We start from the raw sequence: 19259 nt of genomic DNA on the forward strand, positions 1-19259 counted from the left end.
CCTGTTGGACTATGACCTGGTGTTGTATGATTTTTAATAGTGTCCTTTAGTGAGGGAAATCTGGCATCCTTCTGGCATGGATTTCACCAGTTTCCTCATTTCCCCTCCCCCCACCTTACCCCAGTTCCAGCCTGCTAGCTCAGCACCATCCTCATAACCTGTCCTACCTGTCAATCTTCCTTCCCATTTATCCGCTCCATCCTCCTCTCCAACCTTTACCCTCACCTCCACCCACCTATTGCTCTCTTAGCTACCTTCTCCCCAGCTCCACCACCCCCTTCCATTTATCTCTCCACTCCGGAGGGTCCCAGCCTCATTCCTGATGAAGGGCTCCTGCCCGAAACGTCAATTTTCCTGCTCCTCAGATGCTGCCTGACCTGCTGTGCTTTTCCAGCACCACTCTAATTTTGAATCTGATCTCCAGCATCTGCAGTCCTCACTTTTGCCTATCGTTCTGACATGGTTTAGCCTAAATGTAACTCCAGACCGACAGCAATGTGGTTCATATGTACAGCTGTACTGCAGACCCTTTTGACCAACTCATCCATGCCAACCAGATATCCTAAAATGATTCAGTCCCATATCCCTCTAACCCTTCTTATTCATGTAACCATCTAGATGCCTTTTAAATGTTGCAATTGTACCTGCCTTCCACCACCACTTCTTCTGACAGCTTCTTCTTTACATGCACCACCCTCTGTGAAGAAAAAGTTGCCCCTCAGGTACTTTTTAAATCTTTTCCCTTTCAAGCTATGCCCTCTAGCTTTTGACTCCCTTACCCTGGGAAAAAGACCTTCTATTTATCCTCTCCATACCCGTCATGATTTTATAAACTTCAGGAAATTGCTCCAGTGAAAATAGGCCCAGCCCATTCAGCCTCTCCCCATAGCTCAAACTCTCCAATCCCAGCAACATTCTTGTAAATCTTTTCTGAGCCCTTTGAAGTTTCACAACATCCTTCCTATAGCAGAAGTGACCGTGCTTAACTATGATCAATAAATGTTGTTAGTGAGTGAATCTCATTGAGTCTACACCCCATGAATGATTTTACAAAAATCAGGAAATGATGTTGAAACCCATAAGGAATACTTTCCACCCTGGAATATCCTGTCCAATTTTGGACACCACTTTTGGAAGCCAGGATGGAGGACTGAATGTGAGAGCCGGAGTAGCACAATGGGCTAAATGACCCCTCCTTGCTTGACATTTAGTTTCTATGGTTCCAATCACAATAATCTCCCATTCTTTCAGGTCTGAGATTTCTGACATGGAGAATGAGAATATATCCAGGCAGATTGACTCGCTGTCATGTACTGTGTCTTCACTCCATAAACGATGCGTCTGATGTCAGTTTGGGGAAAATATTGCACAGAAAACCCAATTATCCATATTTAAGATTGACAGTAACATGCATGATGAAGAACTTATGCTCAAACCATCGACTCTCCTGCTCCTCGGATGCTGCCTGACTGGCTGTGCTTTTCTAGTGCCACACTTTTTGACTCTGATCTCCAGCATCTCTAGTGCTCACTTTCTCCTATTTAGAGGCATGTATTTGTACATTAACTTTATAGAATTCCAATTTCAGTGTCTTCTGTGCAATTCTGGAATCTTCACTGAGGGAGGGATGTAACTGCACTGGAGACGATGCAGAGAAGATTTATCAAGGTGTTGCCTGGGCTGGAGAGTTACAGTAATAAAGAGAGATTGAACAGATTGGTGTTGTTTACCTTAGAGCAGAGGAGACTGAGATGGGATATGATTGAGATGTATCAAATGATGAGTGACATAGACAGAGCAGACACGAATAAACATGTCTCCATGGTGGAGGATCAATGAACTGGAGGCAAAATTTTAAGGCTAGGGGCAGGAAATTTAGAGGGGATGTGCAGAAAACGTTTTTCACCCAAAGAGTGGTGGGAATCTGGAACTCACTGCTACTAAGGGTGGCAAAGTCAGAAACCCTCATAACATTGAAGAAGTATTGAGATGTACATTTGCTATGCAACAGCAGACAAGTCTATGGACCAAGTGCTGGAAAATGAGATTGGTATCGTTAGGTAGTTGGTTTTGACCAGCACAAACTCAATGGGCTGAAGGACCTTTTTCATTGCTGTAGACCTCTATGATTCTATGACTTATCAATAATTTCTTTTACACCACCAAAGTATTTAAGTTGGTATAGGCCAACAAGTAACAACGAAAAGCTTTTTATTTCAAAATAAATGACACATAATTCCAGAACAAGAAAAGGCATCACTTGAAGCACAGCCTGGTGAGGGCATAGTTGGTGCATTTCTGTGGCATATGCACAAAACTTGAACATTTTAACTTTTACAGAAACTCTGTTCTAAATCTCAGAATTCAATTTAACAATTGGCACAGTGTTCACTAAAATTGCTTCCACTATATTCTGTCCCTATATAGTTCCTCCTGAACCGACACAGATTGAAGCTAGAGATTCCACATTGATTTGCAAGGAATTCATCACCTAGTGATTTCAACTTGCCATGGATCCCAGTTAGCTGTGTATTCCTTTGCTGGCAGGTTTAAAAATGTTCTGTCTTCTTTATAGCTTTTTTCTGTAATGGTTTTTGTTTGAAATTCGAGACTAGTTGCAACCATGAAGAGGTTATTCGAAGCTAAGAAATTCAAAGCTCCATTGTGAAAATAGTCAAGGAAGAGGCTGTCAGACTCTCAAGACCAGGAATTGAAAGAAACCTGTAGATATTATAGAAGGGAATCCTCTCTGGTGTTTAAGTACTGTAAAGAGGTGCTGTTAGGAATGGATGGAATATTGTATTTTTACTGTAAGTTTTGGAATCTTTTAAATGTGTTACTTGTAAACAACTTGGTTTTACTATTTTATCTTTCTTTCTTTTGCATAATAAACTTTTGTTTCATTGTTAAAACCAGATCTGCACTGTTATGTTTTTGTATTTCAGTAAGAGACCACATCATTAAATAAAAATGAAAAGATCTATCGAACCAGATTTCAGAGTTGATCTGCTGGGGCAGCATGGTGGCTCAGTGGTTAGCACAGCTACCTCACAGCACTAGGGACCTGGGTTCAATTCTAGCCTCAGGCGACTGTCTGTGTGGAGTTTGCACATTCTCCCTGTATCTGTGTGGGTTTCCTTTGGGTGCTCCGGTTTCCTCCCACATTCCAAAAGATGTGCAGGCCAGGTGAATTGGCCATGCTAAATTGCCCATAGTGTTAGGTATATTAATCAGGGTTAAATGCTGGGAAATGAGTCTGGGTGGGTTACTCTTCAGAGGGTCGGTGTGGACCTGTTGGGCCAAAGGGCCTGTTTCCACACTGCAGGGAATCTAATCTAATGATAACATTATATCCAAACATTACATTCACAGAGTGGGCTAGCATCAATCTATTAGACTATAATTGAGGAGCATGCATTAATAAAGTGTGCTGCTTCAAGTCATTGAAGGTCGGGTGGAGATATTTAAATCTTCAGGTCACAATACAATGATACAATAATGATAGCAAGAACATAACTCATAAAAGTTACACTGACATACTGACTGCGAGACGGAAGAAAACAGAATGACAAATCTTAGTTGATATTTTCACCCTTATCGAAAATGAAATAATGCAGCACTAACAAAGGACTAAACTGTGAAACCACTGGTCTGGGTAAATTGGGAAGATTCCCTATCAGGCTATTTTTCTGAAGGTGCAGTGAACTATTTCCTAGAACAGAGTAGAAAAAAACCCTTTCTAAAACAATCTGAAATTCATAACAACCAGCAATCTGCAACAAATCCAATCAGTGGATTTTAATAAGGTAATCTCCTCAATCAAATCAAATTTCTTGATTTTGTGCTTTAAATAATTAATGCATTTCAGAATCAGATAATTGAATACACTGATGAGAATATTGTAGTTCAATTTCTGTTTCAAAGAGCTTCTCGAATCAGTCTTACTAATGAGATATCGATAAACTGGAGCTCTGGGCAACGAACATTTCACACAAATAAGTAACCTCTCCAGGAGACACCTGGTCTCAGACTGCACATTTTTCTCACTAAAGGTCTTCACATCGCTCAGCAAAGTCAAATTGGTTTGAGTCATTCTCAGACAAGAGTTCATTCAATTTCCACACCAAGTCAAGATTTCAACTAGAGTAGCCAAATGTTTACAAGAGGACTAGGAAGCCAAGTGGATGCGGATACATAGAAAGGATTTACGTTTCTATAGTAAGTACCTTTCCTGACCTCAGCACCCCCCAGTGTGCTTTATAACTAATGTTGTACTTTTAATGTGTCGTCACTATTTCGTTAAAGATCAACTTGCTAAGACATCTCTACTGCTCGAACTTCAAATGATATTGATCTTGCTTTGTGCACCTCCTGTGTAGCCGTAAGCCAGTCTGTCTCGCTCAGATTAAGCTCCCTATGATCCGTATGCTTTTGTTTGCATTGATCTGCCTGCACTACTCCCAAAACAAAACTTTTCATTGTACTTAGGTACATGTGACTACAATAAACCAAATCAAATAAATTCAAATGGGACTTGAACCCATACCATCAGGCTCAAAGGCAGGGACACTACCATTGAACCTCAAGACCCTTTGTGTAGTCAGGGTTATTCTGTAGGAAATGCAGCCAGTAATGTTGAACATATCAAGCTCCCAGCAATAGCACTGAGCTAAATCACCTAATTAATTAATATTGACCAAGACACCAGGAAGAAACCCTTTGGATTTTCTTCAGACATCATGATGTAATGCTCTATATTCATTTGAAAGGACAGATGGGGCATCAGACCCAAAGCCAATGCCTGTCCATATTGGTACTGTGTTAAATTGATATAATCTCTGTTACCCAATGAGAACATATACCTTTTTGGTCCAGTGTAGAGAACCGCATCTAGAGAGAGCAGAAGGGTGGTGAGGGAAATTGCAATGTTGCAGTGATGTCGAATGGTGTGTTTACATGACACCGAAACAATGGAAAGAGCTACTAGACTGTCCTGTATCTAACCTGGTAATGCTCAGTGTATTACTGTGACGTGGAACTTATCCATGCCACCTAACTCTGTGATCTGCCTGCATTGCTCGCAAGACAAAGCTTCTCACTGCGCCTTGGGACACGTGACAATAAATTCAATTCAATTCAATTCAACTCAACTGCAGCAAGGCAGAGAGCCACCACGTTAAAGAGAGCAAAATTGATAAAGTGTGTGTCTTCAAATTACAACTCATTCCTCTGTTCTCTGTTAGAAACTGGAGGACACTGTGGTTATAGAAACATTCTCAGTCACCTTTCCCAGTGAAGGATTCAAACTGATTTTTAGCAAGGCATTGGCTTTGACATTTCTGTCTTCCTTTCGGATTAGATTAGATTAGATTCCCTAAAGTGTGGGAACATGGCCCTTCGGCCCAACAAGTCTACACCGACCCTCTGAAGAGCAACCCAACCAGACCCATTCCCCTCCACCTAATACTACGGGCAGTTTAGCATGGCCAATTCACCTGACCTGCACATCTTTTGGACTGTGGGAGGAAACCGGAGCACCCGGAGGAAACCCACGCAGACACGGGGAGAATGTGCAAACTCCACACAGGCAGTTGCCCAAGGCAGGAATTGAACCCAGGTCCCTGGCGCTGTGAGGCAGCGGTGCTAACCACTGAGCCACTGTGCTGCCCACAATAATTCATTGTGGTTTGGTTTATCAGATATAGTCAGTCCTGGAAACAACAACACACTCTGGATGATAAAACAAGGACTGAAAGAGTTAGCACAGCAAAGGAAGGGTCAGAGGTTTTGCAGCAGGTCACGCAGTAGTTGAAATGATGGCCGGCTGCAGGGCTCCTCCTCCCAGCACATCAACATGACATAATACAGCTCCTCTGGGCAGCCCAGGGGGCGTTGCATGCGAAGACCACTTTCCAAAAACTGAACAGTTTGTGCAAAGGTTAGACCTAAAAACAAGGAGACAGCAATGAATTGCCCAATACAGGTTAACCAGTAGAAAGAAAGATCCATCAATAAAAATCAGATGGCAGTGAATGTGAGCATGAAGTCATTGCACTGTTGTAAAGGCTATCTGGTTCCAAAATGTCTTTTATGGACGCAAACTCAGTCACTGAAACTCAGTCACCGAGTTTTAAGTCTCTGATGAAATGTCACTGACCTCGACCTTTTCTTTATTAAAGTCACAGAGGGGATGTAAGTGCATTGGCTGGGTCAGCATTTACTGCCTGTCCTTAGTTGCCTTTGAGAGGGTGGTGGTGAGGTACATGAACTCTCAGCACAGACCCTCTGACTGGTTTTAGCATTTCCTGTTTGTAAATTAGCTGCATTTTGTTTCTCTATTTAATAAAATCAAGGATCCCAAATGCTCACAACTCTCTCACCTTTCCCAATTTCTGGACGTAAAGCCCAGGGCTTCCAGCCCATGCACATCCTATCAAATAGCACCCTTTAGTTTACATTGCCTATTCATGATCTTCCAACCAAAACATACCGATTCATACTTTGCTATGTTAAATTCCATTCCCATGTGTCAGCCCGTTTCTCCAATCTGCCTGTATCCTCCTAATGCCTGCTACCTCTTCATTGTTTTGTACTTTTCCATGTCTCATGCCATCTGCAAAGTCTCAAATTACATCCTGTATACCCGAACCACAGTCATTCATGTTCTCATGCTCAGTTCCATAGAGACATAGAAAATAGGAACATACAGCCCTTTGAGCCTGCAACAACCTTCAATATGATTGTAGCTGGTCATCCAACTCATGAGGTGAAGACATTCCTCCTCATCTCAGTCCTAACTGGCTTAACCTGTATTTTTAGACTATGATCCTTGGTTCTGGACTCCTGATCATCAGAACATTCATCCTGTGTTTACCCTGTCTACTGCTGCTCGAATTTTATAGGTTTCTACGAAACCCCCTCATTCTCCAAAACTCAAGTGAATATGGTCCAAAGCAATCCAGTGTCGCTTCATACGTCTGTCCGACCATCCCAGGAATCCTTCTGTAGATCAGTCTCCATTGCACTCCTTCTGTTGTCAGAATATCCTTCCTCAGATAAAGTTAAAGATCACACAACACCAGGATATAGTCCAACAGGTTTATTTGGAAGCACTAGCTTTGGGAGCGCTGCTCCTACATCAGGTGGTTGCCTGATGACCACCCGACGAAGGAGCGTCGCTCCGAAAGCTAGTGCTTCCAAATAAACCTGTTGGACTATAACCTGGTGTTGTGTGATCTTTAACTTTGTCCACTCTAGTCCAACACCAGCAGCTCCACATCGTGGCTTCCTCAGATAAGGAGACCAAATTACACACAATACTCCATGGTCTCACCAAAGTCTTTACAATTGCAGCAAGATATTCCTCCTCCTGTATTCGAATCCTCTCACTATGAAGGCCAACATACCATTTGCCTTCTTCACTGCCTGCTGCACCTGGAATTCTTACTTTCAGCAATTGGGAGAGAGTTAAAGACGGGTCATGGGACTTGAAACAACATCTCTGCTTCTCTCTCTTCAGATGCTGCCTGACCTGGCTGAATTTCTCCAGCATTTTCTGTTTTTACCTTTCATGACATTGAATATCCAATGGACTCAGGGTCTGTCACTCCAGATGAAGTCTAACCAACAGTTTGAACATAATTTTTGCATCTTTGTGCATTAGCTCCAGAATCTGGGATCTTCCTAAGTTTCTGAAGAAGGGCTTATGCCCGAAACGTCGATTCTCCTGTTCCTTGGATGCTGCCGGACCTGCTGCGCTTTTCCAGCAACACATTTTCAGCTCTTCCTAAGTTAGGCAATCCAGTTAGCCCTAACCCTTATTATTAATGCTTTCTGATGGAAGTTATTTATCTGGATGCACAGCTCATGATTCTATGATCTCATACCACTCCATTCTCAATATTTCTTTTCTCCAACTCATTTAGTTTTACACAGTGAATTGGTAAATGCTGCCAATTGACACTCAGGCTGCATCAGCTGGTGTTGTATGAACACACATCAGTCACTGGAGATATTTCAGAAATGTGACTTGTCTAAAGGCCAAGATTATGTCAGTGGTTGTTGGAAGCAATGTTGGATGTTGTCAGTCTATAATTGGCAGTTCAACATCTTCACCATTCACAATCATTGGTTCCTTGGGTAAAGGTGGCACTTACCTGGGTATGGTGTCTGTCCAAAAGTCACCAGTTCCATCAAGAAAATCCCAAAGGACCAGACGTCAGATTTTGTAGTGTGTGTCTCCTCTCTGAAGACTTCAGGTGCAGTCCATTTAACTGCAACCTTTTCATCTGGAAGCACAAAAGCATGGGTATTAATTGGACAGCTCTTTCATAGAGCTGACACAGGTATGGTGAAGCGAATGGCCTTCTTTGCAGGATTCTATGATTTTATAAATGGCCCGCATGACGATGCATGGACTGAGATGGATAGCCATATGGGTAAAGTTTGTGTTGGATGGTAGGTCAATGGCCACTATTTTAGGTAAACTATTGCCTTCCCACCCCTCCTGAGGGACAGTGTAAAATGCAGTTTGAGGGTCATGTGAAATGAAGCGAGAAATTGCATATCTACAATCACATAACAGCCATTTAATTACTTTTGAAGAGTCTTTGCCTTCTAGGGCAGTCCCTCGTGGTTGAGGATGACTTGCACTCCTGTTTGATGAGGTTCTGGGATGGCCAATGCATGATTTGCACATTTTACCACATGCATAGCATGTGGTGCTTGAAGGGTCAGAGAGATGAGAGTTTTGTTTGCTCCCTCTCATAGCTCAATATCTCCTTCACATGATCTAATGGAGTTTCTCAAAGAGCTCTGTCCTTTCCCCAGCAAGTCTTCTTCATTTTGGGCAGACACAAACCATTGAGCCATGTTTGAATCGGGTCAGATTAATGCTGTCACCGTAGCTACTCAATGGCAGTTGACTATTTGACTGCTGTTGACCTCACATCCTGACAGTACGTTTGCTGATGTCTACTTGTCTGTACATGGACGTTTTCCAACAAAATAAATGTGCAACTTAAAACAGAATTTTGCCTCCTCTGCCCACCCTGAAGGTGGCGAGGTTAAATCAGCCTTTCTACAGTGACTCAATGGTTAGCACTGCTTCCTCACAGTGCAAGGAACTGGGTTCAATTCAAACCTTAGGTGACTGTCTCTGTGGAGTTTGCACATTCTCCCCGTGTCTGTGTGGGTTTCCTCTGGGTGCTCCAGTTTCCTCCCACAGTCCAAAGATGTGCAGATTAGGTGGATTGGCCATGCTAAATTTCCCCTAGTGTCCAGGGAAGTGCAGGCTAGGTGGATTAGCTATGGAAAATGCAGGGTTACAGGGATAGGGTTGGTCTGGAAGGGTTGCTCTTTGGAGTTCAGTGCAGACTCGATGGGCCATATGGCCTCTATCTGCACTGTAGGGATGCTTGATTCTGTTCAGTCCCTAAATTAGATCCATTCACTCAGTACAGGGAGGATATGTATCCTGGAGCTTGGTCATTCTCAGAGCTCAGCCGTGTATTAGATACATTCATATAGCTCACTGCACTTTATTACCCAGAGTGTCTTCCGGGTTTCTATTGAAACACAGCAGGAAGTGACCACTGAGCCCCTTGATCCTGCTCCACCAGGACATGGCTCATCTTCTGCTGGAGTCCCAGAGCCTGCTCTATTCTCTTCATTGTCTCACACTCTAAAATCTATCAACGTTTGTCTTGGACATCCTCAATGACTGAGCATCCACAGCCCTCAGGGAATACCAAAGATTCACTACCCTCAGAGAGAAGACATTTCTCCTCAGCTCAGTCTGAAATGGCCACCTATATCTCATTCTGTGCCAATGACCTTGTGCTTTTGATTCCCCAGCCAGGAGAGACATGGTCTCAACATCAAACTTTCAGTCACACATACCTTTCAAGAGGATGTATCTCTGTTCTTTCAGTTTCTGAGTGAGGCTGAAATCTCCAATTTTGCACTCCAGGTTACCATTGAGAAGAATGTTTGCCGATCTCAGGTCTCTATGCACATACGCATTCTCTTCCATATAAAGCATTCCATCCAAAACCTGCAGAAATCCAGAGGCTTGTCACCACTGGTTGATTTCCTCCCATATTGTCTGATTTCACTCTCTCTCAGTGTGATTCCCAAGGGTCCTCCAGGTGGTCTTTGGTAGGGGGCTGCTCCTGAATACAAGTCACTGACCCAGCAATGTCACAGCTGAGAACCAGCAGAACTTCCACCCTGACCACCCTCACATTGTCACACACCAGCCCAGATCCCATGTACCCAGCCTGAGTCAATATACATGGAATTACAGTAATGTGATTTCAAAGCACCAACTATGTTGTTTGTTTGAAATCAGCACGAAAAAAATAATAGTTCATCAGAAGAGAACTACTGTGATCATATTATAACTTTTTAGAACATTTCAAGTAAATATATCTGTTATAATTGTATTTTATTCCTTGAATTTCTAAGAAAATGAATTAATGCGATGTGGGTGTCACTGGCTGGGTCAACATTTATTGCCTGTCCCTAGTTGCTCCTTGAGAAGGTGGGGGTAAGCTGCTTTCTTGAACTGCTGCAGTCCATGTGCTGTAGGTTGACCCACAATAGCCTTAGGGAAGGAATTCCAGGATTTTGACCCAACAACACTGAAGGAATGGTGTTATATTTCCAAGTCAGGATGGAGAGTGGCTTGGAGGGGAACTTGCAGGGGGTGGTGTTCCCATGTATCTGCTGCCCTTGTCCTTCTAGATGGAAGTGGTCGTGGGTTTGGATCGTCGGTGAATTTCTGCAGTGCATTTTGTAGATGGTACTCACTGCTGCTACTGAGCGTCAGTGGTGGAGGGAGTGGATGTGTGTGGAGAATGAATCAATAATTCCCTTGTGATATTTAATGAAAAACACGAACGCACATACATTTATTTCATTTAGGAATTAAAAAGCAGCAAATCACATACAACCTATATAAAAATCCCCTTAACTCCAAGAAGTTGTTTGCAGTGGCAAGTGAAAAGTGGATGGGGAAGGACTGGGAGGTGGGTCAAAAGGCTTTTGCCCGAAACATCGATTTTCCTGCTCCTCGGATGCTGCCTGACCTGCTGTGCCTTTCCAGCACCACTCTAATCTTGACTCAAGTCTCCAGCATCTGCAGTCCTCACTTTCACCAAAAAGGCTGTTTACCCCAGTGGTCGGTACAACAATATGTTTGTGAACTGCATCCTGTTAATTGGAAAAATGCAGCACCTCACTCAGGTACACTTACCTGTAAAGCAAAGTCAATCAGCAGCACCAATTCCAACTGCCTACCAAGGTCACTCCTCAAGTAACTGTTTAGATTCCCTTCAGGAGCAGAAAACAGATCGATTATTTCAAGTATCTCTACTTTTTAAGCTTTGCCCCTTTGTCCTAGACTTTCCAACCAGTTGAAATAGTTTCTCTCTGTTGACATTATCTGTTCACCTTAATATCTTGAACATTTCTATCAAACCACACCATAACCATGCAAAATAAAAATCAAAAGAAATGTGGATGCTGTAAATCAGAAACAAAAACAGAACTTGCTGGAAAAGCTCAGCAGGTCTGGCAACATCTGTGTAGAGAAATCAGAGTTAGTGTTACTGGTCCGGTGACCCTTCCTCAGAACTGATGGTAGGCTGGGAAAATGGCAGTTTATATGCAGAAGGTAAGGTGAGGGGAGAGAGTAAAGAGTAAACAATAGGTGGGGATAGAACCCAAAAGGAGAGAAGAACATTTGGGCAGACAAAGGAGTGGATAACAATCTGACTAGGAGGGTGAATAGCTGTTAATGGAGACTGTTAGTGGCTAACAATAGGTAGTGTGTAAGGGCAGACCGTTAAATAACAAGGCCTGGTGTGTGGGGATTAGGATAAGGACATGACTGAGCTCAAACCTTAAAGTTATTGAACTCAACGTTAGGTCTGGAGGGCTGCGGGGTCCGAAGTGGAAAATGAGGTTTTGTTCTTCCAGCTTGTGCTGGGCTTCACTGGAGCACTGCAGCAAGCCTGAGACAGAGATGTTGGCTGGGAACAGGGTGGGGTGGTAAAGTGGCAGGCAACTGGAAGCTCAGGGTCATTTTTTGTGACAGAACGTAGATGTTCTGTGAAGTCTATGCTTCATTTCCCCAATGTAGAGGAGACCACGTTGTGAGCAGCAAATGCAGGAGGCTAGATTGAGTGAAGTGCAGGTAAAGTTCTGGAAGGTGTGTCTGGGCCCTTGGTTACTGAGGAGGGTGGAGGGAAATGGGCAGGTGTTACACCTTCAGCAGTTGCAGGGGAAGTTGTCATGGGGCTGTGGGGGTGGTGTTGGGAGTGAAGGAGGAGTGGACCAGGGTGTCCTGGAGGGAATGGTCCCTGCGGAAGGCAGGCAAGGTGGGGAGGAGAATGTGTGACTGGTGGTGGCATCTCACTGGAGGTGGTGCAAGTGTCCACTAATGATCTTTGGGATATGGATGCTGGTAGGATGGTAGGTAAGGACAAGGGGAACCTTATCAGTATTGTGGGAGGGAAGAGAGGGCGTGAGGGTGGAAGTACAGGAGATGGGTCAGACCTGGCTGTGCTGAGGAATGCTCGGTTGAGGAAGAAGGTGAACATTTTGGAGGCTCCCTTGTTGAAGTTGATATCATCAGAACTGATACAGTTAAAAATCACACAACACCAGGTTATAGTCCAACAGGTTTGTGGGCGGCACGGTGGCACAGTGGTTAGCACTGCTGCCTCACAGCGCCTGAGACCCGGGTTCAATTCCCGCCTCAGGCGACTGACTGTGTGGAGTTTGCACGTTCTCCCCGTGTCTGCGTGGGTTTCCTCCGGGTGCTCCGGTTTCCTCCCACAGTCCAAAAGATGTGCAGGGTCAGGTGAATTGGCCATGCTAAATTGCCCGTAGTGTTAGGTAAGGGGTAAATGTAGGGGTATGGGTGGGTTTCGCTTCGGCGGGTCGGTGTGGACTTGTTGGGCCGAAGGGCCTGTTTCTACACTGTAATCTAATCTAATCTAATCTAATCTAATCTAAGGTTTATTTGGAAGCACTAGCTTTCGGAGCGGTGCTCCTTCGTCAGGTAGCTAGTGGGACATGATCATAGGACACAGAATTTATAGTAAAAGATTAAAGAGTCATACAACTGATGAACAAACCTAGATTACTGTTAAATCTTTCTTCCTTTAGAATTGGTTGCAGGATTTGATTCATTAATATGTAAATCCCACAACTTCTTTCAATCACATTCCTGAGATAGCTTAAGGTTTTATAGATAAAGGTGACATCTCAACTCAGACAATGCACTAGAGGTGTGAAGATAGAGTCTGTCTGTATCCCAATCTTGAATCAGACTGTTTTTTGAGTAAAATAGGCTCCAATTTGCATTTACAGATTTGTAATTGCAGATACATTCTATTTTGTTCAATGAGCCCACAATCTGTAGGCAGTCGGTCCATGTGACATTTTATAAACTCCTACTTTGGAATTGGAACCTACTTTTGAAATAGAACCAGACAATGCATCAACCTTTAATGCATTGTCTGAGTTGAGATGTCACCTTTATCTATAAAACCTTAAGCTATCTCAGGAATGTGACTTGAAAGAAGTTGTGGGATTTACATATTAATGAATCAAAATCTGCAACCCATTCTAAAGGAAGAAAGATTTAACAGCAATTAGATTAGATTAGATTAGATTAGATTAGATTAGATTAGATTAGATTAGATTAGATTACTTACAGTGTGGAAACAGGCCCTTCGGCCCAACAAGTCCACACCGACCCGCCGAAGCGCAACCCACCCATACCCCTACATTTACCCCTTACCTAACACTACGGGCAATTTAGCATGGTCAATTCACCTGACCTGCACATCTTTGGACTGTGGGAGGAAACCGGAGCATCCGGAGGAAACCAACGCAGACACGGGGAGAACGTGCAAACTCCACACAGACAGTCGCCTGAGGCTGGAATTGAACCCAGGTCTCTGGCGCTGTGAAACAGCAGTGCTAACCACTGTGCCACCGTGCCGCCCAATCTAGGTTTGTTCATCAGTTGTATGACACTTTAATCTTTTCCTATAAATTCTGTGTCCTATGATCATGTCCCACTAGCTACCTGACGAAGGAGCACCGCTCTGAAAACTAGTGCTTCCAAATAAACCTGTTGGACTATAACCTGGTGTTGTGTGATTTTTAACTGTATCGGTTCTGATGATACCAACTTCAACAAGGGAGCCTCCAAAATGTTCACCTTCTTCCTCAAGGTTGGGATACAGACAGACTCTAACCTTAGGCTCGGGAATGTGACTTGAAAGAAGTTCTGGGATTTAGATATTAATGAATCGAAATCTGCATTCCCCATTCTCAAAAACAAAAGACTTAACAGCAATCTAGGTTTGTTCAATCCATCACAACAGTTGTAAGACACTTTGATCTTTCACTGTAAATTCTGTGATCCTATCCCACTAGCTACCTGACGAAGAGCAGCGCTCTGAAAGCTTCCAAATAAACTTGTTGGACTATAACCCAACTTTGTCCACCCCAGTACAACACCAGCACCTCCACACCAAAACAGATATGCCAGAGACGGAGAAATTGGGAGAATGGAATAGAGACTTTACAGGAAGTAGGGAAGCAGTCATTCAACATGGTACCTGTCAGGCAGGGAGGAAAGGGTCATGTGAGGGAGCTGTGGTTTAATAAGGAATTGGAATCCCTTGTTAAATGGAAGAGGGGACATGAAAAGATGAGGCGTGAAGGTTCAATTGGGGCGATTGAGAGTTATGAGGTAGCCAGGAAGGATCTGAAGAGAGAGCGAAGAGCAGCAAGGAGGGGACATGAAAAGTCCTTAGTTGGTAGGATTAGGGAAAACCCAAAGGCTTTCTATAGGTATGTCAGGAATAAAAGAATGACTAGGGTAGGAATAGGTCCTTGGATGCTGCCGAAACGTCGATTCTCTTGTTCCTTGGATGCTGCCTGACCTGCTGCGCTTTTCCAGCAACACATTTTCAGCTAGGAATAGGTCCAGTCAAGGATAGTAGTGGGAAGTTGCGTGTGGAGGCTGAAGAGATTGGGGAGACACTGAATGAATACTTTTTGTCAGTATTCACTCAGGAACAGGACATTGTTGCTGATGTCAATATTGAGTCACAATTAATTAGAATGGATGGCTTTGAGGTATGTAGGGAAGAGGTGTTGGAAATTCTGGAAAGGGTGAAAATAGATAAGTCCCCTGGGCCTGATGGCATTTATCCTAGGATTCTCTGGGAAGCAAGGGAGGAGATTGCAGAGCCATTGGCCTTGATTTTTATGTCCTCGTTGTCTACAGGAATAGTGCCAGTAGACTGGAGGATAGCAAATGTGGTTCCCTTGTTCAAGAAGGGGAGTAGGGATAACCCTAGTAACTATAGGCCGGTGAGTCTCACTTCTGTTGTGGGCAAAGTCTTAGAGAGAATTGTAAGGGATAGGATTTATGAACATCTGGATAGGAATAATGTGATCAAGGATAGTCAGCATGGTTTTGTGAAGGGCAGGTCGTGCCTCACAAACCTTATTGAATTCTTTGAGAAGGTGACTAAGGAGGTAGGTGAGGGTAAAGCGGTAGATGTGGTGTATATGGATTTTAGTAAGGCGTTTGATAAGGTTCCCCATGGTAGGCTACTGCAAAAAATAGGGAGGTATGGCATTGAGGGTGAGTTGGAGGTTTGGATTAGGAGTTGGCTGGCTGGAAGAAAACAGAGGGTAGTAGTTGATGGTAAAGGTTCATCTTGGAGTGCAGTTACTAGCGGTGTTCCGCAAGGATCTGTTTTGGGACCATTGCTGTTTGTCATTTTTATAAATGACCTGGAGGAGGGGCTAGAAGGTTGGGTGAGCAAGTTTGCGGATGATACGAAAGTCGGAGGAGTTGTTGACAGTGAGGAAGGATGTGTCAGGTTACAGCGGGATATATATAAATTGCAGAGCTGGGCAGAAAGGTGGCAAATGGAGTTCAATGTAGGTAAGTGTGAGGTGATTCACTTTGGTAAGAGTAACATAAAGACGGGATACTGGGCTAATGGTCGGATACTTGGTAGTGTGGATGAGCAGAGGGATCTTGGTGTCCATGTACACAGATCTCTGAAAGTTGCCACCCAGGTAAATAGTGTGGTGAAGAAGGCATATGGCGTACTGGCTTTTATTGGTAAAGGAATTGAGTTCCGGAGTACTGAGGTCATGTTGCAGTTGTATAAGACTCTGGTGCGGCCGCATCTGGAATATTGTGTGCAGTTTTGGTCGCCATACTATAGGAAGGATGTGGAGGCACTGGAACGGGTGCAGAGGAGGTTTACCAGGATGTTGCCTGGTATGGTAGGAAGATCGTATGAGGAAAGGCTGAGGCACTTGGGGCTGTTTTCATTGGAGAAAAGAAGGTTTAGGGGTGACTTGATAGAGGTGTACAAGATGATTAGGGGTTTAGATAGGGTTGACCATGAGAACCTTTTTCTACATATGGAGTCAGCTATTACGAGGGGGCATAGCTTTAAATTAAGGGGTGGTAGGTATAGGACAGATGTTAGGGGTAGATTCTTTCCTCAGCGAGTCGTGAGTTCATGGAATGCCCTGCCAGTAGCAGTGGTGGACTCTCCCTCTTTATGGGCATTTAAATGGGCATTGGATAGGCATATGGAGGATAGTGGGCTAGTGTAGGTTAGGTGGGCTTGGATCGGTGCAACATCGAGGGCCAAAGAGCCTGTACTGCACTGTATTTTTCTATGTTCTATGGTAAAAAGGGTGTTGAGTGTGGTGACACTTAAAAGTTTTCACTGTTCTTTTTTGAAATGCATGTAACAATAAATCATTTAGTTTGAATCAGATAATCCAATTGCCCTGTGTCAGTACAAAGTGGGTGTGTAGGTGATTGTTAGTGGGACTTCCAAGCACCTGTACCAGGCTTCAGCATTACCTTGGCTCATGAACTCGGTGATAATGAGCATGGGCTGTGATTGTGTCACCACTGCCAGAAGTTGGACCAGCCGGCCATGCTGAAGAGCTTTACGAATGCTGACCTCCCTGAGGAAGGCTTGGTTTGGAGTCCCCTCCACACTCTGCATCTTCACAGACACTCGGACATTATTGCCATTCAACCCTAACGGAATAAAGAGTCCCATGTTTATATTGCACTTTTCACAACATCCAGATATTCTAAAGCAGCTGCTGTCCAAGGTTTGTAGAACCATTTGTAGCCTGGGTGCCAGTTGCTGTGGTTGTGGGTATGTTCGCTGAGCTGGGAAGTTGGTTTGTAGATGCTTTGTCCCCTGTCTGGGGGACATCCTCAGGGCTTTGGAGCCTCCTGTGAAGCGCTGCTGTACTGTGTCTCTGGGAATTTATTTGGTTTTGTTACCACTTCTTCCAGTTGTTGGTTGTAGTGGTGGGTGTATTGGGTCTAGGTCTACGTGCTTGTTGATGGGGTCAGTGGATGAGTGCCATGCTTCTAGGAATTCTCTGGCTGTCCTCTGTTTGGCTTGTCCTATTATTGTTGTGCTGTCCCAGTTGGGTGTTTGGTCCTTGTTGTCTGTGAGTATAGATACTAAGGATACAGCACAACAATAATAAGACAGCAAACAGAGGACAGCCAGGGAATTCCTAGAAGCTTGACACTCATCCATGGACTCCATCAATAAACACATTGAGTTAGCCCCAATATACCAGCCACTGCAATAAACAACTGGAACCAGCAACTGGAAGCAATAGGAATGAAATCAAATAAATTCCAATTGACCCAATATAGCAGCGCTTCACAGGGGGCTCCACTGAGGATGTCACCTAGACAGAGGACAAAATGTCTGCAAATCAAAATCCCACCTCGGCCAACACACCCACAACAACTGTGAGACGCTGTACCTTTCTGAACTGTTGTGTGAGCTATACTCATTGTGTCTTTTTATTTTTCTGTATTTTTGACTGTGGACTGAAATTGGGAATAGAGCGTTTTAAAAACCAAGGATTGTTGAAGGACTGCTTCAGTGTTTGGAAAGCTTGGAACCTGATCTTCATTATATGGGTTGTTTACACAGCTGCTGGTTCAGGCAGACCCGGATGGTTTGCAGACAAGCTGGAGCCATGGGCTGTGTCCAAATGGAGTTTCAGCTGGAAACATGGGCTGATCAGTCTGTGGACTAGTGACCAATTAACAATGACAAAGGCCTACTGCATGTCAAAAGAAACATGATTGCTATGTATCTGAACCGTGACTAAGATCGAGAGGAGCCTCCTGACCTACACAGGTCATAGAAGTCAACCACAAAGAAAATGACCCTTCGGCCCATCATGTCTGCACCAGTGGAAAGCAACCATCCAACTATTCTAATCCCATTTTCCATGCTTGGCCCATAGTCTTGTATACCTTGTATACCTGTGTATTTTTGACAGTCAAAAGCAACCATCCAACTATTCTAATCCCATTTTCCATGCTTGGCCCATAGTCTTGTATACCTTGTATACCATTCCTGAAGAAGGGCCTGTGCCCGAAACGTCGAATCTCCTGTTCCCTGGATGCTGCCTGACCTGCTGTGCTGTTCCAGCAATAAAGTTTCAACTTGTATACCTTGGCATTGCAAGTCCACACCTAAATTGTTCTTCAATGTTATGAGAGTTTCTGCCTCTCCCTCCCTTACTGGCAGTGCATTCCAGATGCCCACCACCCTCTGGGTGAAATTAAAATTCCTCACATCCCCTTTAAACCTCCTACCTCATTACCTTATGATCCAAAATTCAACTCCTCAGAGGACACTCTTGAAAATCACTTGGAAGCATTTTTTGCTTAAGACATTTTCTATGCAACCAGTTCAGAGATGTTATGACAAACTCCTGGAGCAAGTGAGTCTTGAACAGAGGACTCCTAGCTCAGAGGTAGGAACACTACCACTAGATTAGATTAGATTACATTACATTACAGTGTGGAAACAGGCCCTTCGGCCCAACAAGTCCACACCGACCCGCCGAAGCGTAACCCACCCATACCCCTACATTTACACCTTACCTAACACTATGGGCAATTTAGCATGGCCAATTCACCTGACGTGCACATCTTTGGACTGTGGGAGGAAACCGGAGCATCCGGAGGAAACCCATGCAGACACGGGGAGAACGTGCAAACTCCACACAGTCAGTCGCCTGAGGCGGGAATTGAACCCGGGTCTCTGGCGCTGTGAGGCAGCAGTGCCACCGTGCCACCCACCACTGTGCCACAAGAGCCCCTCACTCCAAAAGCACCCTCTGTTTTCAGCAGATGA

The 19259-nt window shown here is 44.1% G+C and overlaps 1 protein-coding gene across 4 annotated transcripts in view; it reads right to left on the minus strand.

Annotated features, from left to right (window-relative positions):
* Positions 1-3197: 3197 nt before the first annotated feature.
* LOC122559930 (tyrosine-protein kinase HCK-like) overlaps positions 3198-19259 on the minus strand; it is a 37865-nt gene continuing 21803 nt past the window's right edge. For 3 of the 4 annotated variants that reach the window (XM_043710039.2, XM_043710038.2, XM_087994602.1), the window contains 5 exons: positions 16931-17113; positions 11258-11334; positions 9901-10054; positions 8157-8288; positions 3198-5945 (listed from right to left, as the gene is read on the minus strand). In XM_043710039.2, coding sequence (XP_043565974.2) covers positions 5779-5945; positions 8157-8288; positions 9901-10054; positions 11258-11334; positions 16931-17113 — 713 coding nt within the window. In that variant the 3' untranslated portion in view covers positions 3198-5778. The remainder of the gene's footprint in view (positions 5946-8156; positions 8289-9900; positions 10055-11257; positions 11335-16930; positions 17114-19259) is intronic. The other variant, XM_043710040.2, reaches the window with a different exon arrangement.

The sequence above is a fragment of the Chiloscyllium plagiosum genome, unplaced genomic scaffold (genome assembly GCF_037043375.1).
Source record: "Chiloscyllium plagiosum isolate Xiang-an unplaced genomic scaffold, Cpla_swu_hap1 HiC_scaffold_15, whole genome shotgun sequence".
Taxonomy (NCBI): Eukaryota; Metazoa; Chordata; class Chondrichthyes; order Orectolobiformes; family Hemiscylliidae; genus Chiloscyllium; species Chiloscyllium plagiosum.